Raw genomic sequence first — 27,857 nt, 5'->3', positions numbered from 1 at the left:
GCCCAGTGGCTGAGTGGTTAAGTTCACTCACTCTGCTTCAGCGGCCCAGGGTTTCGCTGTTTCAGATCCTGGGCATGGAGATGGCACTGCTTATCAAGCCATGCTGAGGTGGTGTCCCACATAGTACAACCGGAAGGACCTACAACTAGAATATACAACTATGCACTGGGGGCCTTTGGGGAGAAGGAGGGGAAAAAAAGATTGGCAACTGATGTTAGCTCAGGTGCCAATCTTTAAAAAAAAAAAGAAACAAAGAAATTGCCACATTCACTCTTGCATCTTCAGATTGTATACCCAAATCTCCAAGGTGGAGTGGAGAGGGAAGAGAGGGGTAAGAGTTTGAAAATTCTCCCCAGAGGATTCTAAAATAGGCCAGTCCCCATCCAATTGATAATTACTGCCTTAGAAGCATAGGCCTAACTCCACTTCAGTCAAAGCCATTTTGCTGATAATTCTTACTTTCCCTTTCCATCCTCTAATAGCTATTGGGTCACATGTCATCAACACAACATGTATACCATATTCTATCATTTTCCTTCCTCAATGTATAGAATATGGCAGATGGAAGTCTGTTCAGTAGAGAGTCCCCAGGGTGTGGTAAGGTGCTCCTGCTAGCTCCAGAACTTGCCAGCTTAGCTAAACTATTTAATGCAGGTTAATGTTTTCTTATTGTTTGAGAATTGTGAAGATCTGTAATCTTTTTTTAAGACTAAAAGCAAAAAGGTGAGTCTTACAAAGTCCTTCCAATATAAGCAGGTCCCTAGTCCAGCCAGTTGTGGATTAGTGCACCTACCAAAAGTGGGATTTCAGAGGAAGGGTCGCTGGGGAGAGAACGGAGATTTCTATTGAACTCTCCACTCACCTCACTTGCATCTGATAGTGATTCCTGTTGGACTCAAGGGCTTGAGGCAGGTCTCAGCTGTGGACACTGGGGAGAAGGAAGAGCAAAGACATTACTTATATGAGTTTTGGCTTTCATTCTGGTCAGGAATTAGTTAGTAGCCCTGTAGAAATATTTTAAAAAATGATGCTTAAAAGAATATTAATTATACTTTAAATAGCTTGGAAACACTGTACTCCCCAGCAGAGTGAAGAATGATAGCCACAGGTAGAGTTACACTGTAGGGGAGGGAATCGCATGGCTCACCCTCATTAACGTTAATGGATAGCTTCACCTACACACTAGTGGGAAAAAGAATCTGTTGTGAATTGAACTGTTTTCGGGCCTGATGGTTGTTAAATTAATATCTTCTTTAGAAGTCAGGTTATGCTCAAATAGACCACAGGGGAACTACCATCTGCTCTAAAATCACTCTTTAGAGTAGATTCTCCAGGGTTCCTTCTAGCCTATAGATGCTACATCATTCTGGAAAGTAATTTCTAGAAGGCCAGTTCATTGTCATATATCTTTCTACTGTTCTTGCAACTACTGCTTTCAAGCTCCCCAAACGGTTAAAAAAGCAAAACATGCTTATGTACATCTCCTTCCTTCCTTCTTTCCTTCCTTCCCTCCCTCCCTCTCTCCCCCTCCTTCCCTTCCCTCCCTTTCTCCCTCTTTTCTTCCCTTTCTCCCTTTCTTCTTATAGTTGTACACTAAGTTTAGCAAACTCTAAACTTGGAACTAGTTCTTTTTGCCCAATTCACTTTCTGTATTTTTTTTCTTTCTCATTCCTCTATCAGGTGATGATTCATTAAAATTGTGGGACATCCGACAGTTTAATAAGCCACTTTTTTCAGCCTCAGGTCTTCCTACCATGTTCCCAATGTAAGTAGCATATTTTTAATATTTGATAAGTGTGAGAGAATAGAAAAGAAATTTCTTTACCTTAACATTAATTTGTATCATGTCTTTTAGATATTCTAGAAAAGGAATTTGAAGAGTGATTGAAATTGGTTTTTGAAAGATTCATTTTATTTTTCCTTTTCATTTTGCACATTCTTCAGAAAAATATTTTTTTGAAGTTGAAATGATGTATGTTCTTGCATTTGTGTGTGTTTATATATTATATCCACTCATAGGTCTTGGAGTAGTAAAAATATTTTAAGGGATTGAATTGTTCTTTTAATATTGTATAAATGACAAGGTAGGCCTACATATTTGTTGTCTTTTAAAATTTGAACCCTCATACCATCAAAGCAATTTTTCAGAGTTACTGAGCATTATTTTATTATCACTTTCTCAATTATTTTCTTATCATCATTCTAATCAATAATTGGGTAAGCCTCACTTGTTCAGACTGTCTCGCTGTGGTAGCTGAACACAGTTGTCTCCATCCTACTAAGTTGACAACTAAAGCATTTAAAGATTTTTCTGAGGCAGCTGAGGTGGGATTTGACCTCCAAGTCCTACAGTTGGTGCCTAAGCAAAATTTTCTATTTTGGTAAAAATAAAATTTCACATCTGTGTTAAATAATGCCCGACAGGGAGAGCACATGAAGGTAATGGAAGCATCAAGTGGAGGAAGCTGAATAATAACAGAGCACTAACTCTAACGCGGTCTGTGGCCCATGGCATTTATCTGTTCAAACAAACAGATGGACAAACAAGCATGAATTCATAGCTGATGAGAATCTTTTGAGCTGTTATGCCTGCTAACTACGTAACTTCTTTGGATCATGTCTTAGATTATTCACAATCAGGTGTGCCAGATCTCCAATAACAAGAGCTGTTGACTCATAGCCATCAATCAGGTTCTGGTGGTGCAACCTGCTCCTCATTTCATGGTGCTTGACTTGACAAAACTCAAATTATGTGAGTGATGGTGGTGGTAAAAAATAGTTCCAAAACTGGTGAAAATAATCACTACTTAGACATTAGTCATACGATGTCTATTTGTGTATATACTCTGTCAATGTCTGTATTGAGTTTTTCCCACACTCTCTTTACATTAAAAAATATTATAATGTGTAGAAGTTAAAAAGCTGGATCAGACTGCCTAAGTTCGAATCCCAGCTGCACCACTTACTTTTGTGATCTTGGACAAGGTTTATTTAACTTCCCTCTGCCTCAGTTTCCTCATCAGTAAAATAGGAATAATAATATCTACCTCATAGGATTGTTGTGAAGATTAAGTGAATTAATATAAGTGCTTAACTTATTGTAAGCCCCGTATAAGAGTTATCTCTTATCACAATGATGTTGTTTATATTTTATTTAACTCGCTTACTGCACTGTTGTGGGGTCATAAGCTTACAATTATAAACTCTTTTTTTCTGTAGGACCGACTGCTGTTTCAGTCCAGATGATAAACTCATAGTCACTGGCACATCTGTACAAAGGGGATGTGGCAGTGGCAAACTTGTTTTCTTTGAGCGCAGGACTTTCCAAAGGGTGTACGAAATAGACATCACGGATGCGGTATGTATATTCTTTTCTCTCCAGCCTTGAGAATGAAGTGAAGTTTGCCTCGTAGCCATCTTGGTTTTTAAATAGAACATAAGCCCTGGCTGGTACAGTGCAATGGTGGCTGCTTTTTCCACCAAAACAGGAATTTTTAGTACATTACAGACTGGCTGATCTCCCCTGTCCCCTCCCCGACCCAGTATTTCCTATGGGCCCTACGTCAGTCAGCATTAAGGCTGGGCCTGGGATGTTTCACCCGTCTGCCAGCCAATTTGAGGAGAGCAGAAGCTGATCATCATGTAAGATACAGAAAGGAGCTTCCCACATGGTATATGTTTGTGAGGATTCGGGGGTTGTGGACAGTGAAAAGTTATGCCCTCAGAAAGTGGTGAAGTGTATCATTGTTTGAAAACCTTGGAAACTTTGACAGAATTCTGCTTGTCAGAGTTGTCATTAGGGTAAGACTTCTCAGCTTCCACCGAGTTTAATTTCTGTTTAGTTATTTGAAAGTTTAAAACAATTCAGATTTAGCTTCTGTATTTAAAAAAAAAAAACTCTTTAGTTTGCTTTACAGATTTGTATAGGCACTAAAACACCAGCATACATGCATGCATTCATTCATTCATGTCCTGGGACTGGAACCATATTTAATGCAATAATAGTGAAGATTCCCAGAGGAAAATCTGAATTCCTTTAAAGTCTTTTAAAGTATATATTATTATTTAGATGGTAAGGCAAATCATTTTATTTTCTGAGTATGAAACAGGCCAATTAATGTCTGTGTAAATTTTCTTTGGCTCGTTGTCAGATTCTTTAGTAACATCCTATATCTTAAACAGAGCTCTTATGTAGGTTCTCCAGTTGTTTCAGCTCTTTGTAAACAGTTGAGACATATTAGGTACTTAAATGATTCAGACAATTGAACAACTGTTTTGAAATCACGAGTAAAAAGCTGTTGTCTTTAGTGTTCTAGTATTACTGTGGAGTCTTAATTTGTAGGCCCTAAATTTGAAACCATGGTAGAGTGAGTTAGAGACAATGAACTAAACAATGAGACTGATTCTAGATGAGTACTTAAATTTAAAGATTGTAATCTCATGACGTAATCTGAAATGTGCCAGCACTAATAATACTTTTTTTGGGTACATCCAGCAGCCAACTAAAACATCAGAATCAAAGAAAAATACTCTTGACTCTATCAACTTTAATCTCAAAAAAATGAAATTATTATAATTGGTTGTTCCAGATGTAAGCTGTGTTCTGTTATGGCTCTCAATGACAATACATCTCAGTATTACTCATGGTGTTGTGTTTTAAGATTGTAGTTTAAATTGAAACATAAATAATTAAGAGATGTAGAAGTATGATTGCACTTTTAAAGACATGCTGCATTTCTGTAGGGCACAGAACATGCTGTTTGCTGTGTTGCTCTGAGTTGCTTTTCTACCTAGATCTGTTTCTCCATAGCGCTTACTACCACTTCATCTAATATGTATTTGTTTGTTTTTGTCTGTCTTCTTTTACCAGGAGGTAAGAAACTTTGTTTTATTCACTGCAATGTCCTCAGTGCTTAGAACAGTGCCTGGCACATAGATGGCACTTAATCAGTATTTATTGAATGAGTGAATGGTGTACTTGAGAAATGCAGATAATGCATATTGTAGACCACAGGTGTGTCTTGGGAGAATGAGGCAGGAGAGTAGTATCTAGAGAAGGAAAGGTACATTGACCTTGTATACCATAATAAGAAGGTGACTATCTTGTGGCTCTTTTTTAAAGCAAAGGGATGATACATTCAGATCTAGGTTTTAGAACAGTTAGTTTTTATTGAAATGTGAAGGCTAGGTTTACAAGATTTGGTATTCATTTGTATATGAAGACTAAGGTTTATAACTTGGGATACTGGGTCAGTGTTCCCTGAGATTAAAAAAGGAGAAGAAAAGAAAAGAAAAGAAAAGAAAGCAGGTTTTGGAAGAAAGACAGTGAGTTCTGTTGAAATGTTGAAGTACCTGTAGGACCTCTGGGTAGAGATGCTTAGTAGACAGATAGGTAGATGAGTTTGGTGCTTAAGAGAAAGAAGACAGTTTTGGGAGAAGCATTTATAGTTCCTAGTTGAAATGTTGGTTCTGGTTAGTTTGATTAAGGAAAGGGCACAAAGGATGGAGAAGATGAGCCCTCGAAAATCCGAGCATTTAAGGGATGAGCAAATGAAGAGAAGCAAACAAAAGAGAAGGCTCATGAAGTCAAGAGATTATACCATATATTGAATTACCTTAGAAAAGTCAGAAAACAGATTCTGAGATCCATTTTAATGGATGGATGAACAGAGAACTTCAAATAGAGACAAACCCACACACCTGAAAGTGGCCTTTTCAATCGTTGATTTAGGATTTGTTTGTCTTTTGTTGTGGTTAACATCAGACAGTATTGTTTTCTGTTTATGTAGTAAAATGATATGCTAAAAGGACTTTATACTGTCCCTTTGATCTATTTTCTCAAGTTGTGAGTCTTCTTGGAATGTAAGAAAATAAGCAAATGCATTCTTTGGAAGGGATAAAGAGAGTGGACATTTTACTAGAAGGGCCAGAAAACACCTCTTTTATTTTATTGTGGTTTTGGCATTAAAAATCAGGATGGTCATTTCTTTGGAAATAACACACCCTGCTGTAGTAATGTACTTACTGTGTTGTTTTAATGTACATTAAAGACAACATCTCCTATTCTTAGTATCAACATTTAGTGGTGTGCTTGTTTAACGAGGCACAGGCAACGGTGGCTTTAGTTCTATCCTAGATGTGTCCCCGTACTTCAGTAGAGTGTGATTGGTTATATTCTTCCCACACCCTCTTCTAAAACAAAATAGTCCCCTCGATAGTTATATTCTAGAATACCCAGCTCAACATGAGCATTATTTTCAGTCAGGGGATGTTAACAATCTGTACAGTTAATTTCCTAATAACTAAAAATTCTCCTACCATCTTCACAATAAATAGCTTTTAAAAGTCTAAGAATATTTATATTTATTTTTGAAATAAACTAAAAAAAAAAACTAGTTCTGTTTCCATTCTCTGCATTGTCGTATGCTCTAAAAATTTTTCTTTATTCAGTAGAAAAACTCTCACCTCTCTTCACTAGGAGGTGACAAATATTTTTTTAACATTTACTGTATGATATTTGTAGACATTTTACAATTCTGCTGAAATTATTTTTAGATGTTTCCTTTGTAGTCCACTTGTGTTTCCTCAAGTTAAAAAAAAAACACAACACACTCATACTCCTCATTTATCATCTAATTCTTTGTGATTTGAGTAGTGTGCTTAGCCTCTTTCCTAAGATAAATTCCAGAATGTAACTTCAATCTTGAGTTTACGAACTCACTTTTGTTTTTGTGTTAGACGGGACCCTAGGCTTTTTATATGTTGTGTAAAAGGCTTCCATTACTCTCTTCTGTGCAATAAAAGCATACGGGAGAAAGAATGGGCAAAATATAATTGGAGATGATGTATCAGTTTTTAAAAAAATAATTAGAAGAAACATAGACATTTTTAAACCTTTTCAAAGTTCTAGTTATATCAGGAAATGCTCTGAAAATAACATTAAAAACTATTGTTAGCTTAATAATTTTTCATCAAACTATAATTTCTTGCAAAATGACTTAATAGAATTTCCTTTTTAACTAACATAAATCAAGGTACATGGTTTATGCAGTTGTACTAGCGTATTACCATTTATACTCTTTAACCCAAGCTTAGTGAAATAAAGTTGTTTTGACCTGGTATTATTTAAGATGGTGGCCTCTTCACCTCAGATGCTTTTGGCAATAATTTAAAAGAGATAGCAGGCATTCCCTTGGGTAAAGAGAAGAAAAAAAGCCAGAAATTTCACACCTGCTGCTGACTTCTCTTCTGATTTGTTTCTTGGCTTAGGTACTCTGGTGAGAGACCTCTGTGTCTTAAAACTGACTGAACAAAGTGAGGAAAAGAAAGAAAAAAACTACACCTTTATTTTTAAAATACAGCCAAAGCATCTAGCACAACTGATCTGGCATGTGGCCACTGAAGAGAAGGGAAGGGAAATTTGCTCTGATATTTTCAACTAGACTGCCGTAAGCATTTCAAAGTGGATCGAGAATCCTTGTACCGACATAAGAAATATAATAGTACAGGTCTTTTAAGGAAGGAAAGAGCTCCTTTGTAATTATCTAAAGAATATTTGATTATCTTTAGGAACACTTTTTAACCACTGAAGAACATAGATAGCAAAGAGCAAGGATTATGTTAGATTTTTGCTTCTTTCTACCGTGACTTGTTCTCTAGAAAACTCCCTTCCTGTAGGAAATGAAATCTAAATTGTGCACATCTCATTTGTTCTTTACAAAAGAAGACTCAGAAGGTCTAGTATTAGGTGTCTTCTGTCACTTTGAAATCTTGTTATTAATTTTCATGCAGCCAGCTCTACAATCAGAGAAAGTGTATATTCTAGATCTGCCTTCCTGGAACTTTGTCAGTTGTTTTTATCTTCATCAAATGGAAAAAAGTGAAATAAAAATATTGAGTTTTCTGTTTGTTATTAACTCTGGCCTTCTCCTAAAAGATAGGGAAAACCTAAAGTTTTTCTACTAGATTGATTTATTTACTTACTATAAGCCCCTTATTATCAGGGGTATTGGTTGAAAAATATATAATTATTGTTAAAATTATGTTACAATTTATATTTTTACCAAAAGTAGGGGAAAATTTCTTATTTAAGACTGATTATAGAGATAGCCTACTATATATATTGAGGAGAAAGTGAGGTCCATATTGTGGAAAAAAAGATTTCTTTAAAAAAAAACTTTCCCTGAAAATTCCAACTATATTTCCTTCTTTATTTAATTAGGGAAGTTCTGAAGACAACTTGATTTCACATTATTTTTCCTTACCTTGTAAGATCTGATTCTTGATATATGCATTTCAGTGTGGACTATCAGATTAGCATTTTGTATTTTAATTGTATTTTTCTGGTTATAAAAGTAGTACATACTAAATCTAAAAAATTAACAATGTAGAAAAGATCAAGAAAGTAAATATCATATCTAATCGTATCACTCATAGATTACTCCATTGATATGGCATTTAATGTAATAAATTTTGCTGTCCAAGAAAATTGTTATATATGTTAATATATAAAATGACATGTAACATATAAAATGAAAGTATTACCACTTTCGTTTCACATAAAAAGTTTTTGTCTTCTTATTAGGAGAGAATATTGATGCTTTAAATCCAAAGAGCTTGAATAAGAAGAATAGGTGGATATAATGGGGCCGTGAAATAATAGACCCTTCGTGAAGCTTTATTTATCTTAATTTGTAAGTGTAAGGGACATGCTGACCATTCAGACTGCAATCATCGTCAATTATTTGTACACATGGAAGAGAGCAGAAAGGTCATTCAGATTATAATGGATATTCCAGAACTCCTCAGAATTGGCTTTGGAATGTATCTTTGTTGTTACGTTTGCATATAGATATAACTAATCTGGAAATTCACTTCAAACAAATTAATGAAGCTGTGCCTGTGAAAGCTTGTCTCTGAAGGAGCTGGGGAACTCATCTTTTCTTCCGTTTCGTACTGGGAATAGACTAGTGATCTGTCTTATTGATATAAAGACCCAGCTCAGGCCGAATTGCACCTCTTTAAACATTTTGTAGAAATAAAGGAAACAAGTGGTGTCTTTGCCTAGTCAGGATCATACAAGAAATAGTACACAGAGGGAACCTGAGCTATCGGCAGTACAAATGCCAACTGAAAATAAACTTGAAAGAAAGACTATATTTGGGATTTATCTGCCTTCTAAAATATAGTGAAACCTTCTTAATGTGAAGCACAAAGGGATGGAAAAAATTGGCTTTGAATTAACTAGCTTTCTATATCTGATTTTTATTAAAGAGCAATCAGGCAGCTGGTTGACTAGGGAATAGCAATTGCTTTGAATTATGTATTATTTTGTATAAAGTGATAGCTTAATGAAATTATACTGTAATTCACTTTCTTGGGAAGATTAAACAATGCAGATTCTAGGTGAATCTTGATTAACATGTTTGTATTTAATAAAGTATGTATATTTTCCCACAGCCAAGTGATAAGGCATATCAACATAGGTGTGTTGAACATTTGCTCATTGAGAACAGAAAGGCAGGGTATGTGAGCACTGGATGTTTCCTGGTCTTCCGAGATGTATGAATATTTGATAGAGAACCTGGGAGTAAGTAGAAGATGATGGGGTTTTAGTGTAAATCTGCCAATACAGTGGTTACGTGGTTCCTTCTCTAGTACTGCTTTCTCCAGGGTCAAGAGCTAACTTCCAGCAGGGCTATTAGGCAATGTTTTACTGTCAAGAAGCACAATGATCAGTCAGTTCTACTTTCTGTAAGAATATTTTCTTTAATCACTGAAAAAAAGAGATGCCATTGGGCTGTCATAAAAAAACGCTACTGCATTTTTGCTGCTTTCATGATTTGGATTACTAAACCCTGTTTTGAGATTTCCTGGAGCAAGCAGCATACATCCCAGAGTTCAGTCTAAACCATAACTGGAACTCAGCTGGAGTCCCCTACTAAGTTAGCTTCACAGTGTCCCGAGGGGCTGGCATCAGTAAGACTTGATTAAATTACTTTTCGGTTCTCATTGCCCCTAAAGGTATCATGCTGTAGATGGGTTTCAGGATTTGGAGGTTACAGTTGAGTGCTCATCTGTAGGCACAATCAGGATACAAAACAGTTCCATCACCCCCAAAAACTCCTTTGTGCTATCCCTCTAGAGTCACACTCTCACCCCTTCCCCGCCCGCTGCTCCTAACCCCTCGCATTATTGATCTGTTCTCCATCACAAGTGTTGCCTTTTTAAGAACGTCTTATGAAAGGACTCATACAGTATGTAACCTTTTTAGACGGACTTCTTTCAGCAGAATGCTTTAGAGATTCATCAAGGTCACTGTGTATGTCAATAGTTTGTTACATTTTATTGCTGAGTAGTATTCTGCTGTATGCATATAGCACAGTTGGTTTACCTGTTAAAGGACATTTGATTGTTTCCAGTTTTTGGAGAATATGGAGAGAACTGCTATAAGCCTTCATATACAGGTTTTTGTGTGAACATAAGTTTTCATTTCCCCAGGGTAAGTATCTAAGTGTGGGCTTGCTGGGTCACACGGTGAGTGTATGTTTATTTTTATAAGAAAATGCCAAGCCATTCTTCAGAGTAGCAGTACCATTTTGCGTTCCCACCAACAGTAAATGCATTTTCTACTTGCTCTACATCCTCAAATACTTTGTATTGTTAGCATTTTAAGTTTTATACATTCTAAGAGGTGTGGAGTGGTGTCTCATTGTAGTTGGAATTTCCATTTTCCTGATGGCTAATGATGTTGAATATCTTCATGTGTTCATTTCCCATTATTATAGCCTTTTTGGCGAAGAAGCTGTTCGTATTTTTTGCCCGTTTTTAAATCAGGTTGTTTTCTTGCTGTTAAGTTTTGAGAGTCCTTTATGTATTCTAGGTACCAGGCTTTTGTTAGGATATGTGATTTGCAAATATTTTCTCCCAGCTTCTTGCTTGTTTTTTTCTTTTTCTTAATAGTGTCTTTTACAAAGCAAAAGATTTTAATCTTGATAAAATCTAGTTTATCAGTTTTTTCTTTTATAGAAAGTACTTTTAGTGTCACATCTAAGAACTTGACTGACTCCAGGTCACAGAGATTTTCTTCTAAAAGTTTTATGTTTTACATTTATGTCTCTTGTTCATTTTGAGCTCATTATTTATTTATTTATTTATTTATTTTTGGTGAGGAAGATTCGCCCTGAGCCAACGTCCATCGCCAATTCTCTCTCTCTCTTTTTTTTTTTTTTGCTTGAGGAAGATTAGCGCTGAGCCACTATCCGTGCCAGTCCTCCCCCACTTTGCACATGGGATGCCCCCACAGCATGGCTGATGAGTGGAGTAGGTCCGCGCCCAGGATCTGAACCCATGAACCCACACTGATAAAGCAGAGCACGTGGAACTCTAACCACCTAGCCATGGGGCCGGCCCCCTGAGCTCATTTTTATGTGATAGAGTGAGATATAGGTTGCAGCAGGGCCAGGACTAGGGTCAGGCTCAAGCACAAAATTTAAGAAAGTGCCAAAAAACTCTGTAATCAAGATAAGTAACATTTTAATGCAACATTATGAAAGAATCAAAATTAGTGTAAAAAATCCATGATGACTAAAATGGCAGTATTTTAAATAAAAATGGGATCAGTAACAGTGCTGTGCCAAACTGTATTCAAGCCTGAGGCAAAAGGAAAACTCAGTTGGACTGATCCTGTCTTTATTTAAAATTTTGATATTTTGTTCATCACAAATTTTTTTTGTTTTTTTTGGCTGGGGGAGGGGTACCAGAGTGGAGGAAATGGTAAACTCATTTCTAATTCAGTGAAACTTTGAATTCTGGACTAATTCCCTAGTGTGCCTACTACTCTTTACTCTTTAGAGTCCTCAAGTAGGGGCTCCGTGCCTTCTCTCCAGGTTTTATAACTGTGATCAGAAGGAGAGACCAAGTGGAATGTGTTTCGTCTCTCTCACCCGGAACCAGAAGTTGTTTTTTTTTTAATTAAATAAATTATAATGGTGATGGGAAATACATAATGAAATAGTATAAATTGCAGCCGATGTGCCTAGGAGGAAGCTTCTAAGATTGCTGCACACTTACAGGAACGTTCACTTGTAGGAAATAAAATAACATCATTGATCCCAGTATGAGTCACCTCTCTTACTGTGGTGGTATGTTCCCTTGACATAACTACGCGGCAGGCAAGGCTACTGGCTTTTTCTAAATTAGCCACCTTCTGGCATCGGGCATACCTTACTCAGTGTCTCAGTATCTTCCAGAGTCTATCTCCTTGCCTACCTGAGAACTATGGCTCAACTCTCCTATATGAAAATTAGATTTACTTCTAACAGATTTACAACCTCCCTAAAGAGTTTATTCTTGTTTATGAAAGCCTTTACCATCAGATCTTTTTTTCCTTTACTTTTAGCTTTACATTCTCATGCTCAGAGCCCACATCCTTTACTCTAGTCCTCATGGAGTTGGAGAACAGCTGGTCAACATCCTCTATTTCCTTTAAGATTATAACGTTAGTGTTCACTCTTCTCTTGTCTAAGTGAACCAAACTTAGTTGCATAGGTTTTTTTTTAACGTTTCCTTGTGGGTCATATTTTCTCAACACTTCTATTATCTTTGCTACTCTCTTCTTAGCCATTTCTAAATTCTTTAGCGACCAATTAGAGTAAGGATCTCCTCAGTGCCATGTGGGTGGTAAGGGCGTTATAGTCCTAATGCTTCACACAGTACGTGGTACATAGTGGGTGTTTGGTGAAAATATATTTGTTAATTTTGCTTACCTCTTATTATATTTTATTCTAGTATGTTCTTATTGGAACTTACTGTAATGGCCTGTTCCCTACCGCCTTCTTTTGTTTTTATTTTTTGTTAATAGTTTTGTCTAGTTAATTTGGAATTTCAGACCATAAATATGTTTTCTTTTAGATTTGATGAAAGAAGTACACATTTTATTTTGTCTGCTTCTTTAAAACTTCAGATGATCTTTTTCAGACTTACTAAAAATAGCTGTGTTTTGAGTTCACTGGAGGAAACACAAATATACTACGGATGCTTAAAATACTGGTAATTTAAAACTCTAATGAATGTAATTTGTTTTGGTTGTTATACTGTTAATGAATATGATCTGTTTCCTGGATCTATTTTGTAAGACACACTGTACTTTGAAGTAAAGATTATTTGCTGGAATTTGTCACTATGTTTTATCAGCAGTCTAATCATTATTCCTCCTTAGAATAGAAGACAAATTCTGATACACTTATCACTTCCTTTCTGTTCTCATCTCCAGTCTCTTTTAAAAGAAAAACTTTATAAATTTACTTAACCGGTAGACTCTTAATTCAGGTACAGTTGTTTAGGTTCTCCATTTCAGCATTCTTCTCTGAAATAATGTCTACTGTAGGAATCCAGATACAAAACCTATAGTGAGATGTCTTTTCCTATAATTACTGTTTGACATTGATCTCGTTTTGGGAGTTACAGTGAGATGAAGGACCCCTCACATCCTGCTTCAGCCTTCATAAATCATTGAAGGGAGGAAAATGAGGACTAAAAGGAGGGCTTGTCCAGTTTAATAGTTTACCCATTTTTTAGAGTCATTTAACCCTCTAACAGGCTATGTTAGTAGGTATCTAGTGCTTATTGGTGTCAGCAGTTTCAAGGAAATGTTTTGTATTTACTGTTTTGCTTCCATTTCTAGTCCTTCAAAACAGTAGAAACAGTCAGTGTTTCCCTTTTGATTAAGTAGAAACTTTTTTTCCCTCTCTGCACAAAAGTTTGGTGTTTATTTAATTGATATTTAAACTTATCTATATTTCCTGGTATAGCCATGATTGCCATGAATGGCAAACTGGATGAAAAATCAGCCACTAGATAATGCAACCCTGAAGAAGAAATGTACATGACTCCTCTATAAAATATCAGGACAACTTCATTTTGTAGATATTTAAAGGTATTCAAAATGACACACTATTCTTTGTATAACGTGTAAACATATAATACAGTACCGACTAGTGCTCTGTTGTCTCACTTCAGCACCATATTACGTCCCACTGATAGAAGACCCAGGGAAAGACTTTACATCTTGTAGGATTTTCTAGGACAGTTTTTCGTCTCCCAACCTGAATTTGATGAACAATCTTTGGTAACAAGTTTTCCAGCTGTTCTATCAGAACTCTGGCCAAACTTTCACAATTATATATAGTGTGGGGAAGAAAGAGATCTATAATTAACACATATCCCAGGATAGCATTTTTTCTTTTTTGGAGTGATGGATAATGTATATCTTGTATGAGGAGAGAGGTTGTGAGACCCCCAGAGGGCTAAATAAAAGAGTATGATTTGTAAAACATCTTCACCTATACTATATTAAGATAAATAGTGCTTTATGTATCCTGTGTAGTTCATCTTTGAAGGTTCAGCTTTTCCTGTATTTTTTTGATTTTACATACTTGATCATTTCCAAGATCTGATCATATATACTTCTTATGTAGTAGTTAGGGATTTAATAGTTTTATTCATTTGTGCTTTGTTTATTCATATAAACCAAGGATTTGTGGTTATTATTGTTGTTATGCCCAACTCTATTGATAAATTAAGGAGGGTAAAAGGGCCTGGGTCTGTGTAGATTAGACTGAGAGAGATGGCCTTAGATAGTGCTTCCCAAGCTTTTTCACAAGCTGGTCCCCATAATAGATGATAACATGTGATATAAACAGATAAGGCTACTCTTTGCTGGAGTGCCTTTCCTGAGGCTCCAGCGCCCCAGGCCCCTCTCAGGCCTAAGGAGCTCCATATCTTGGCACCACCAGTGGGAAGCTGTGCTAGAATTTTGGGAATGTGCCTCCAGTAAGTGCTGCTTCTAAGTGGATCACTGTGGTGTGGGGCCTCTAGGGTGTTTGCCCTGTAGGACCCACCAGCAGTGTCACTCACCCTGCGGACTCCAGCTTCCAGCCTGCTGTTTGTTTCCTGCTCCCAGACTGTCGTTAATAAGAATAATTACCAGGTTTTCTTCAATCATTATTTGTGATTTCTTTGCCTTTGTAAGCTCTTCTGAAATAGCAGGATTGGAGCAAACTAACATTTAGTGTTTTGAATTAGGTGAAGGAAATTCTATTTAATTTTCTTACCCAAGAGACCTTCCATTTTCTCTGAGAACTTTTTCTTGTGATGAAATTCTTTAGGCAAGTTTATTATCAGATACAGATGTGATTCATTTAGTGCCAAGGACAACTACCAGTTTCCAGATTTTTGCTGCTTTAGCAGTTACCTTAATTTTAGAGCATGGGCTGTAAATGAACTGATTTCAATAAATGCATTTTCCATGGGTTTGATGAGAATTAATTTGATAATTAGATGCCAATTTTTAAAAAGCATAATCTGTGCATCTGTAGCAAATATAATGGCAGGTGTAGAGTAACACCTTTCCTTGTTTGGTTTTTCTGCAGCAACCCTTACATTTATAAAAGTGTGATGGCATTTTTTGTTTTCACCATTGGTCTTCTGTCTGGTTTATCAGAGAGAGAATTATTTGGGGCAGAGGGGGGAAGATTGAGAAGAGTTCCAGCAAAGAGTGACAGCTGTTACAAATCTGGCCCTATGGTAGAACTTCCTTGGAGCTGGAGGAGTGTGGAGGAGGCAAAAACGATAAGTGCGTGCTCGCTTAGGGAGAAGAGCAGAGATGTCTGTCTTTAATCTTTTCCATTCGCGGAATGTCTCCATGGAGATCAGGTTGGTGTTGAAGAGTCTTATTTATTGGAGACTGAGGCTTGCTCACCAGGTTTGCTTCCTGAACTTTAGAGGGGTGAGGCCAAGCCCCATGGCCCATGCATGCTGCAAAATAATCCAAGTTTGGGAAAAGCAAAGCTTTGGGAGGACAGGACAAATAGCCTGGAAAAGTTTAAAGAATTCCCATCTTACTCTTCTACCTTCCTGACTCAGTGTTTTAATGTGAAAAGCAGTTTTTCTTTCTCTGTGAAATAAAACTTGGGCTTGTGGAAATCTGAAGAAAGTTCCTTCTCCAGTAGCTTTCCATTTTCATCTGCCTTCTTTTTATTTGTTTTGAACTCACATCTTGATCTGTGTTCTTAGCCTTGGCGATCGGCACACATGGCCATTCAAATGTGTTGGGTAGTCCTGAGGATGTCCATGACCAGGTGACAGCCTCTCTACAGTCTGCAAAACTGCCTGACAGTCTCCCTCACAGACAGGTGTAAGGCTCTTTCTTTGAAAATTCTCAAAAATACTTGTTCTCCCAAGGAATCACTGAATTAGCTTATCCATTCTTACACTATATGACAAAAACCAAACATGTAAAACCAGATGGAGTTTGGTTTACAGTGTGGGTCAGCAGCTGGGAAGGATCAGGAAATGGTGTTTCATCATAATCATGTTTAAGATATAAAATTATGAAGGATGTTGGGCTTCTTTTAGCATGTAAAGTAGAATCAGGATGTAAAGATGTTTGGATATATGCATTACAGATGCCTAAGATGTTACACAGGCATCGATTTCTTTTATGGTAACATTTATGAACTGAGTAGTAGTGGGCTTTTTCCTTTATGATTTTAGTAACACCATCTGCTTTTCGATATAAACTTGCTAAGATTTCTACTTCTGGGTTAGGTGGATTTGGAAATGATTTAAAATCTCCCACATCCCTTTCTCCCCATCTTCTAAAATAGGACTTTGCATAATTAGTTGCATGGAGGAATCAGCATTGGAGCTGGAAAACCTCCGTGCTGATCCCAGCTCCTCTATTTACAAGTTATGTGACCTTGGGAAAGTTACCCACTCTCTGACAAGCCTCAGTTTCTTCTTGTGAAATGAGAATGAGATTACTAATTTTGTAGTATTGTTGTGAGGATTCAATTATTTTAAATAACATAAAATCCAGATACCTAATAGTTCCCTTCCCACCACGTCCTACAATGTAAATTCATTTCTCGCATTGGTTACCTCCTCCTCTCCTTATTTGCTTCCATGATTTCAGTAAAGTAAACCAAAAAGCCACAGAAATAAATTATTTGGAATTTTTTTGTGGCCTTTTCACTTTTGCTAAGGAGTAATCCCAAAATTCCTGTTTTGGAATCTTGACACTGCCATTTGCACACAGTGTTCTCTTCTTCCCCAGCCCACCCCCTCTTTTTTCTTGGGTCTCTATAGTGAAGAAGGATCTCTGTGTTGAGCATGTTAAGGTTTCGTAACTCCTCCTTGTCATCTTGCTAATTATCTCCAACCTCGGTTATCATTTCTTTGTGGCTGCTGCTGGAGCTAAGTACTTTTGGGGCAGATTTTGGTTGCTCTGCACTGCCAAATTATAATGCTAAAATGAAAGTAGGCTTTGGTTTAAAAGACTAAACCTAATTTTGTGCTAAAATGGAGTTCAGCTTGGGCAGCTAGGGGAAGCCATTAGTGGGCCCACATGTTTTGGTAAGATGAAGTAGATTAGTGTAGGAATAAAACACTTTATCAATTTAATTAAGCAAACAAGTGTGTTAAAATATGCAGACTAATTTCAGAATTTAGTTCTTTGCACTACAGTGGCCTTCTGCCGTTTGAATCTCATGATATAGTATGAAGCCTTTCTCTTTGAAATCTCATGTCATGACATTGCTCTCTGGCCCTTTGATTCAGATGTGCTCTACCCTTCATTTGCTGCATTGCTCAGTAAATCTGTAGGTCTGAGTATGTCAAGCCCACAGCCACAGAAGCACATCTTCAAGAACAGAGGACGAAGGAAGTCTCGGGTGGATGGGCGATTGACTGAATGCACTCTTTCTAAGTAGTTATAGCTCATCTGTCTTCTGATAGTTCCTTGGGCTTCTAGCAGGCACGTGTCCCATTGTTGTTAAGTAAAGCCCTGTATGGATGTTTGACAAGTTAGCAGCGTGGCAGCTCTGCTTGCTCCCCAGCCTCGCCTCTGTCTCAGGGATTGTTTGGTTTGGCAGATGGCCAGCTCTCTGCTATAAGATGCATTTCCTTGACAGGACAAAGTGTGGAGCCGCATTAGCTGCAAAGTTTACAAAGGTTAGCTAAACACACACAATAAATATTAATAAACAAAAAAGGCCCACCCACCTTCGACTTTGAATTCTGTTTCTTCATTCCATGTTTTGGAATCCCTGTAGTATTTGATTAATAACCAGTCTTAGGGTAATTGAGCCTTAAGTATCCTCTGTCTAAGTCAGACTGCTCACAGAGCCCTCATTGGCTGCTTTCGTGACTCATTGCCACAGTGGATGGAGCTCTGGAATGACTGTTTAGTTCAAGGGGTCTTATTTGCCTTCTCTTTGCTTCCGTGTGAAAAGAGGAGTAAATGTGCTTCTCCTTAAGAGCTTATACTGACCAGCCGTGTGCGTGTCTAAGAGCTCTAGAGGGTAAAGGATGTGAACAGGAACAGAGGTACAGTGCCCTGAGCTTGGACTCCCTGGAAAGCAATCAGACATTGGTCTGTTGGCCTGGACGATTGCCTCTCTCTAACATTTACACCCTCAGCGTAGAGGGAGAGAGTAACAGTAACCCGCTGCCCCTGGAAACTGCCTGTTTGGCTGGGTGTCTTGGAATTTACCAGGGCTACGCTGTGGATCTTTTCCAATTCTGCACCCTGCTCACTTGAAAGCATATTTGAGAACCAGTAATCTTAGATTGCTTAGCCAGACCTCTAGAGAACCAAGGAAGAGAAATAAATTTAATGCTATGTCCTTAAGATTGTCCTGGAGCCATGTGTGGGTGGCTGAGATTTCTGAAGGCCCTTGAAAGCCCCCTCACTATCTTCTTTTGCTCACTGGTTCATGCATATCCCTCTTTTTAAGACCACATTAGGAGGGAGCTAACCTTACTGCATTTGTAGGATACTTGAGTATAATAATGATCTGGAGAAATAAAATTATTCCTCATAGATAGCAATGATTTAACTTAAAAATTGTCTCCAACTCCACTTAGCAAAGCGATCCATTTAGGCTTGGGTGAACTGTAACTTTTAGTTCATTTCTTCAGGAAACATTTATTGAGCACCAGACACTAATCTGGGCACTTGGGATATATTGCCACGTAAGTCAGACCAAGATCTCTGCCTATGTGGAACATACGTTTTAGTGGGGGAGGCTGACAAGAAACACAATTAACAATAAATTATATATTATGTTAAAAGGTGATACATGCTATAAAAAAAGAAAAAGCAGAGTAAGGGGAGTTGTGGGTACAATTTTAAATAGGGTGGTCTGGGTAGCAATGACATTTAAGCAGAGTCTTGTAGGAGATGAGTATTGGCTTGGATGGATTTATTCTAGATAGGGTTTATGAAATATGTTTGTGACTCTTCTCATGTTTCCACATACCTGGCTGTGACCATCTGGAAATTTCCAGTGGTCTAAGCATGGTTCTCAAATTAATCTCAGTGGTGGTGCACCTGGAAGTCAGGCTGAACTTTGCAGACCATAAACTATTGATATACTTAATTCCATCTTACCAACCAGGCACGGTTTTATTAGGAGAAAATGTGACTCTTTATACAGATGCATTATAAAGTACGTTCCTTGAACATATGAACAAAACAATGACAACCCCCCAAAATGTCAAACTGTATATGATTTACTATTTTCAAGTTTTTCTGTTAATATTCACTCATTATTATATATGTATTATCATCTTTTAGCACTTGCCAGCAGACATTGGGTAGCGGGCACCACAGATTTAAGAAAAATTGTGGAAAGAAATCCTAAAATTTTGAAAACCTGCCCTTTTAGTATAATTTTTCCCCTATCAACAGGGAAAACATAGCCTCTCTGATTTGATTTTCTCAGTAGAACATCTTTAGTGGTGCATCTCTTTAGTGGTGCAGAGCCTAGGAACCACTCTTCTAGAGTCTTGTCAGACACGAATTAGAAGTCCTGAAGACTTACATTTCTTCCTTACTTCCTCAGGAATCTCAGAGAAGGATTTGTAGCCCTTTAACTTGACGCGTATTTTTTGCCAGTCAGGTGGGAGCCAGAATTTCTCTCAAAAGGGACTGCAGAGATTCCCAGATATTCTATCTTAACAAAAGAGTGGGCTGGTTAGGGAGAAGAAACCAAAGAAGTTCAGCCCAAGGTAGACTGGGGAGACAGATTCCATGATTTTGATTTTACTATTAGAATGTAAAATGGCAATATCTAATTGTAGCCTTTTTCCCCTTAATCCTTGTACATTGCTTGGCACGTGATAGGTTCTTAATAAACATTAAATTAATGTTTCCCCTCGTCTCTTGTTCTATCAGAGCGGGATCTGCAGCATTGCACATGGTGTTTCTGCCCACCAACCTCAGCTTCATCTTTTTTCTCCTTAATACTATCCCTGCTATGCCCCCGCCTCTGCCCTCTTACTGCAGACAAAAATTAGAAACAGGTTGCAGTTCTCACTGAGAAGTTGTGGTTCTTTCTGACCCCAGAGCACCACTTATTTTTCTCACCAGTAATGAATTCAAAGGATCATAACTTTCAGTGACCCTTCTCTTAAACAGCGTTTCATTCAGGTTAATGTCAAGTATTTGTATTCCGTATCTCTGTTTTACTTCTGCTGTTGTCCTGCTGGTTTATCTCATAGATAGGGACATATTATTCAGTGCCTGCAAATATGTGTTGTTCCTTAAAAAGCTTTATGAGATTTGGATCTTTGTGAAGTAAAAACAATAACCACCTGGCCTCAATCTGCTGTCCAGAGGGACATATTGTGTGTGTAAAAGCATGAAACACTGAATCCAAAGCTGCTTCAGTGGTAAGCAGAACTGTATTATGTGGGTTCAGCATTCCAAGATGCCAGCCTCGCAAGGCAATGGAGCTGGGAAAGCCTAACTTTGTGGTTTCAAAGCTGTTAGGAAAGGAGAGGAGGGATGTCAGGAAGGGAGCATCTTTTTTATTTTTACAGGATAATCACACAGATAATAGTGATGGAACAGAACTTAACCTAGGAACATGACCTTGTAGTTTAGAAGAAAATGTCCTAAAAGTTACAGGTAACCATCAGGATGATATTCAGTTTAGTAAATTAGCCACCAAAGTACCAGCAGGCATTTTCCATTTTTATTTGGCCTCTTTGGTTGATTACTGTGCCTTTCCTTTTCAGAGTGTTGTCCGCTGCCTGTGGCACCCAAAGCTGAACCAGATCATGGTGGGAACTGGAAACGGATTGGCTAAAGTCTATTATGACCCCAACAAGAGTCAGAGGTATTTCATACGTATTGCCTGTTTTAGATGGATGACAACAACTGGGGGGAGGACTTTTTTTTCACCCCTGCTCTTATTTATTTCCCCCTTTGATGGGGATCCACCCTTTTAGAAGCTGCAGCTGGCACAGAGTAAAGCCTCAAACTTCTAGTATTGTGCTTTAGAGAGGCTTTGGGTATTGCCCTTGATCTACACAAAATTCAAAGTGAAAGTTTCCTGGGGATTTGCAGTTCTTTAGCTGAAATGTCGAGTGCAAGGGGGTGGGGAGGGCCTGCTCACTTTGCATACCACCCTGGATGGTGGCATTAGCAGTGATGCATGTAAGGGATTAACAAGCAGGGAACTAGCCACTTACAGGAAATGGGACCAGCTAGTCCATTTTGTTCCCTTTCTGTTTGGGCTTTTATCAGGTACCAATTGCATGTTTGGCAGGGTTGTTCTCTGCCAGCAGAAGGGGACAGCACAAATACTTGCCCCTTTAACCCCATGCTCACCTCAAATGCCAGGGTAAAGCACACCAATGTGTTTCAAAGGTCCAGAACTTCGCTAGAGGCTCAGTTGGTCCCTCAGATATTTCCAGTTTCCTTGGGCACAAATGTGGACTTGTGTTACCACCCAAAAAAGGATGGTTTTGTTTCCCGCTGTTAAGGTACAGTGACTGATGAGCTGTTTCTTTAGAGTAAGCCTTGGTTAGCTAATATTAAAATTCACATGCTAAATTCACTGGGGTTCCTTCCTGACAAACCTGTTTTGAGGCCCCACATCCTTTTTGGGGAAAGGAAACCCATACTCTGTTAATTCATTGACTATAATTTGGCTCTGAATAGAAACAGACAGTCTTGTCTTCCTTCAGAACTTTCTGGATTAGAGTTGGAACCCGTGTCCTATAAAATGAAGTTATGTACTGAGGTATTTAAGAACAATAGGATTTTGTTTGCTTTTTAATAAAGGAATCGAAAGTGCTAATATAATTTGGATGAGAGGGAGTCTGTTCCACTTGAAAAAACAGTGAACCCCATTTGATAGCACCCGTTTAGAGGGCACTATCTTTAGAGTCTTTACTTTTAAGAAATTTGCCTATTTGTAGTTGTTCCTCCTGAAAGAGATAGCTCGTCATTGCTAAGGAGAAGTGAATTGTTCTAAGCACACTTTTGGTTAATCCCACACATTGTCAGGCTGTAGCCAGTTGGCAACACTGCCAAGGACTCAGTTCCAGCCACTTGTGCTCTTATATTTGAGATGTGGACAAATGCCACTTGGGGTGTAGACCACCCAGGTTGCTTTCATCTGAGACATAAACTACAATTTGAACCCTGTGACCCTTAGGGTGAAAAGGTTGATTCTCTTTAAGATCTTAATTTTAAATTATTTCTGTAGATTTTTTAAACTAACTTTCTGCTGCCCAGTTACCGGTCCAACCCTTTTGCTCAGTAGTGACCACTGACTAACAGACTCACTTTCCCATACATTTAATCTCTTATCACTGAGAGCTCCATCTGTTGCCATCCTTTAGAAAGTCAAGGACTTGGTAAGAGGGTGTGCACAGAGTATGTTCCTGAAAATATATAATGCTTTTGACATAGACTTTCTGTTTCTAAGACCAAGTAAAGAAAATAATTTCCTTTTACCCCTCCTCAGGGGAGCAAAATTATGCGTGGTTAAAACCCAACGGAAGGCAAAACAAGCTGAGACTCTAACCCAGGACTACATCATCACCCGTAAGTTGTCAGCATGGTCTCTCCGTCATAGATCTCCCTTCTATTCTAGTGTGCAGTTGATCTCATGGCTTTAAAGACAGAAAAAGCCCTCAGAGTTCAGGCATATATTACAAAATATCCCGTTCACGTGGATAGGACCGCGAGTCATGTAACAGCTAACCCCGTTAGCTTCTGTCACTCATCACAGAGACAGGGTTATTTTGTGTAACTTTCAACCCCAAAGGGAAAAGCCTATTTGAGCCTAATGCATTACTCCATAGCAGCCTTTTAAAGAATAGCAATCTGTTCTAAGAATAAACAAGAAGGAGTGCAGGGCTTGGAATCAGGAGACGTGGATTTGTCCAGTTCCACCTCTGACTGGCAGTGTGATGTTGAACAACTGAACTTTATCAGGAGAGTAAGGAGACTCGCGAAGGGTCTCCTCCAGCTCCCTCTGATATTCTGTGACCGCGTGATCCCGAGACATTTAGATATAAAATTAACTACCTGGGGTGTGATCAGAAATCTTATTCAGACAGAGCAGCTTTTCTTGGGTATGTCACACAACCTCGTTAGTCTGGCAGCTTTTTGTTTCCCAGAGCCACATCTCAGACAGGTAGCAGCTAGGAGGGAACTCTTGCATGTGATAGCAATTGTCATTAGCAGATGCCCCTGTGGACTTGATCAGTCTCAGTCTAAAGCCCAGGGGGCGCTGTACTGCTGGGTTTTCTCCCTGGAGGTGGGTCTCCTATAAGACCAAGTCCCTTGAAGCTTATGGTCGGTAAAGAGATCCCATGGCACTTTTTTCAAGAGTAGAAGTGTTAAAGTCGGTGTCATAACCAGTCTAGCTCATGTAATTACATGCGGCCTACTTAAATTCCTCCAGTCGTTTGAAGTGAAAAGCTATTTTTCCCCCTCCTAAAAATACTGTTGTGTCATGTTGCCTGACAGAGTGACGTGTGGCTGTGTTTCTCAGGCAGAGAAACCCAAGGCAGTCATGTTTCACTGATGAGTGATATGGTCCTGGCCCAGACTGGCAGTAGGGGTAGAAGGTGGGGGATACTGGAAGCGTTTTTGAGGTGTTAGAGACATTTCTGTTATTCATATTATAAATTCCCTTTAAACCTTTCCCTCCCCAAGTCCCCTGGAAGAAGCCTTCTCTTTTAAAGGAGGTTTTAGTCTGTGTGTAAGCATCCAAAGAAATTATTCTAGTACTTTTTTTGGTCAAAAAAAGATACTTAATTCTTCCCCCAATAATCTTCTCCCTCTCTCCCAAAATATCACACTGTGTTCCTTTTAAGTTTGTATACTCTTTTATATTCTGAAATTTAATTCCAAGATTAAGTAAACAACCAACAGCAATTGGACAAATATTACTTTGATTTTCGTTCTTTTGTTTTGTCCACCATGGAGGAGTAGGGATAATTCCCCATCAAGTCACCCTGTCAGGAGATTGAGGCACCCCCGTGCATTCCAGGCAAGCTTTATCCCAGTTTCAGTGGGATAAGTGCTCCTCCCTTCCGGTTACTCAGTGTTGTCTCCTCCTGAGAGGTGGTCACATTTCAGAAATGTGTGAAGTGATTCCAGTGTTTATGAGGCATCTGAGTAAACTTCAGGGCTGATAGGCAAGCTGTTGGTATTATTCACATTTGGGTCTTGTAAGAAAAAATTAGAGGCAGCCCCGTTAAGTGTTTCTTTTCAAAACTGCAGAAATTAAGTTCAACTGCTACCCATGGTTTGGGAGATGGCGCGCCTCACTGATGTTTCCATGACGGTATTTGACAGGATTTCCTCAGTGCCATTAGTTGCCAGGAGAGGTGAACAATGAGTCTGGTCTCAAACAAAATTGGCTAATTGGTTACAGTAAGACTGTCTTTTATTATTAGATGAAGGCTGTCATCGTGACTTCCATTTCTTCTTTCAGTTAGTCATGCTCTAGCTATGTTTTTGGATGGAAGGGTTATTATCATAATGAAATTTTTCAAATGTGACTTTTTGTAGCTCATGCCCTGCCTATGTTCCGTGAGCCCCGCCAACGAAGTACAAGGAAACAGCTGGAGAAGGACCGACTGGATCCCCTGAAGTCTCACAAACCCGAGCCTCCTGTAGCAGGCCCAGGTGACTGTGCTGTAGCTCGTGACCTGCAAAGGGGGTTGGCGGCAGGGTGGGGCAATTGATAGAGAATTGGGAAGATCTTTTGGGCCTGGGTGCCTCTTTGTCTTCAGAAAGATTTTACTAAATAGGGGTTTTCAAATATTTTCTTTTTAGCATCAGAACTTCTTGCTTAGGGATCTGGTGTGGAATCCCAGTGCATAAAATAGATAAAATGGAGCTGCTGTGCTGAAGTACAGAGGGAACCTGGAGCACCTTCTGTTCAGTCTCTAACTTGAGCCCTTTAGTGATGTTGGTGGAACTGTGGGGCTCCTGGGAACCCAGTGTTAAAACCCCTGCTCTCAATGTTGGCTTAATATACAACATTGGATACTTTGACCAGAATCCAGGCTGGATTAGGTTTCACAAAAGGCAGAAAGTGGCCATCATTTAGTTCTGTGTTGATAAAATGGAGCTGCCCACTTTCCCTAGAAGATGAATGAAGTCCTTAGAGTTTTTAGGAAAGTAAATACCAGAAGAAAGTAAGACAGCATTGGCTATTGTGCAGCACATACCTTTATTAGAGTCCCATTTTCTGTTATCACCTGTGTGGTTTCCGTTTGTCCTAGGCTCACAAGCCTATAGCTTTTGACTTGTTAATTCCTGTGAACCTGAGTTTTGGACCTACATCTATTCGGCCCACCCCTTCAGCATTGAAAACATTTCACATACCAATCTCAATTTTTCTTTTTTCACTTCCTCTGCCACCCATCCTAATCAAAGTTCCTAAATAATATTCTTACCTGGATTACTGAAAAACTCTTCTAACCTTATTTCAAGTTACTCTTTTTCCTCCCCACCCTACTTCCATTCATCTTACACACAGCTTTTATTCCCAACTCCTCCAGCTTTCATATTGCTACTACTCCTAAATCTGCATAAGCTTCCCACTGTCCAGTTGCATTTCCGGAGATTTGAAGTTCTCTACAGTCTGCCTCTAACCCACTCTTGAGCTTTACACCTTATTTCTGTTCTACTTTTGGTTCACTCCTGCCCCTAAATGCCCAGGGAGCTTTTGTCTTTCTGTGCTTTTGTACTTAAACCATTCTTATTGAAAATAACCTTCTCTGTCTTCTGAGCTTTCTTAAATTGGCTCCATCTCTTCCTAAGGACAACCCCCTCAACCACCTCAGCCTGAAGAGCTCTTGCCTCCCTTTTAAGTGCTACAGTAGTTACTGACCACACAAATTCTTTGGCAATTAATTATTTCCTGCTTTATTTAGTCTCTTGTTATCTTGATTTATAAAATTAACTTTTAGTGCTATTTGGCTTTTCGTGTTTTTTGGGTTTTTACCTGAGGAAGATTCACCCTGAGCAAACCTGTGTTGCCAATCTTCCTCTTTTTGTGCATGAGCTGCCGCCACAGCATGGCCACCCACTGACAGACGAGAGTGGTGTAGGTCTGCGCCTGGGAACCAAAGTGGAGTGCACTGAACTTAACCACTAGGTCACCGGCGCTGATCCTTACGTTTTTTTTTTTTTTAATCCTCCTAAAAAGTCATACATTTTTTTGAGTACTGGACACCAGGCTGGCTGTTGGGGATCAAGTAGGAAATAAATCTATGCCCTTGTGGAGCTTCCTGTCTACTAGAGCAATTATAGTACAGTAAAATAATGTGAATCGGTGTGTTCAGCTTATTTGTTTTCTCTCCTACAAGGTACCTGGAAGCTGACAAGCCCTAAGATATGTTTGTTTAAAACTAAAATAGCATCTGATGAATATTGGTTATATTTACTAATTGAATTTCAAATGTTCATGCCTGAGGAATTTTTTTAAGGCATATACATGGCAAAGTATTTGTAATTCTTCCTACATTGGTATCATTATGTAAATTAAGCAACTAAGACATAACAAAAAATGTCTTTTTCTATGTAAAAATGTTATGGGGAAATTGAGGTTTGGTGATTTCCTACTCTGGTTGTGATTATCATAAATGACAGCTGAAAGAACAATACTCAAATACTCTTAAGATTTGTGTGCTTCAAACCAAAGTTTGAAGAAGCCCTAGAGTGCTCAAAACCTTGATTCCATGGGGAAAGACAAAAATTGGGTAAACCAAAGTAAAGCTCTGGCCCCATTTTGTCATTCACTTAACAGGCCACCTTGGAAGCCAGCACTGAGGGATTCTCACCCTTGTCAATCTGACAGTACAGTGCACACAAGGTATACTTATATATTGCCATGCACGTTCTGTTTCTGATTTGTGGTTTCTTTCCTTTGGAACAGGTCGAGGCGGCCGGGTTGGAACCCATGGGGGTACTCTGTCGTCATACATCGTGAAGAACATTGCTTTGGACAAGACCGATGACAGCAATCCCCGGGAAGCCATTTTGCGGCATGCCAAAGCAGCTGAAGACAACCCATATTGGGTTTCTCCAGCATATTCCAAGTAAGGAGACAGCCTTTTAAAATAGAAAAATTATTGTGTTTGGTGAATGGGAAGAACACAACAATGGCCACTTTGAGGTTCTAACTTCTCCACTTCTTGTTTTACTCTTGAGCATGAAAAACAGACCAGGTACTCATAGGTCCTGAAACCTAGGCATTTGTTTGTATCTTAGAACTTTAAAATGGTGAATTTTTGAACCAGACCAGTTCCATCAGAGTTATAGCCTAGTATAAACCCATTATGTGAAGCCCACTCTACCTATGATTAAAAAAAAGAGGAGCGCCGGCCCTGTGGCCGAGTGGTTAAGTTTGCGCGCTCTGCTTCGACGGCTCAGGGTTTCACTGGTTCGGATCCTGGGCATGGACGTGGCACCACTCATCAGGCCATGCTGAGGCAGTGTCCCACATACCACAACTAGAAGGACCCACAGCTAA

At 38.7% G+C, this 27,857-nt stretch overlaps 1 protein-coding gene across 2 annotated transcripts in view; it reads left to right on the top strand.

Moving 5' to 3' along the window:
* Positions 1-27,857, top strand: part of WDR70 (WD repeat domain 70) — a 284,820-nt gene that overhangs the window by 241,021 nt on the left and 15,942 nt on the right. For both annotated transcript variants that reach the window (XM_001499471.6, XM_070245899.1), the window contains exons 12-17: positions 1,681-1,765; positions 3,220-3,358; positions 21,085-21,185; positions 22,824-22,903; positions 24,884-25,000; positions 27,261-27,423. In XM_001499471.6, the coding sequence (XP_001499521.1) occupies positions 1,681-1,765; positions 3,220-3,358; positions 21,085-21,185; positions 22,824-22,903; positions 24,884-25,000; positions 27,261-27,423 (685 nt within the window). The remainder of the gene's footprint in view (positions 1-1,680; positions 1,766-3,219; positions 3,359-21,084; positions 21,186-22,823; positions 22,904-24,883; positions 25,001-27,260; positions 27,424-27,857) is intronic.

Source organism: Equus caballus, chromosome 21, assembly GCF_041296265.1.
Source record: "Equus caballus isolate H_3958 breed thoroughbred chromosome 21, TB-T2T, whole genome shotgun sequence".
Lineage (NCBI taxonomy): Eukaryota > Metazoa > Chordata > Mammalia > Perissodactyla > Equidae > Equus > Equus caballus.
This window is presented reverse-complemented; position numbering and strand designations above follow the sequence as displayed.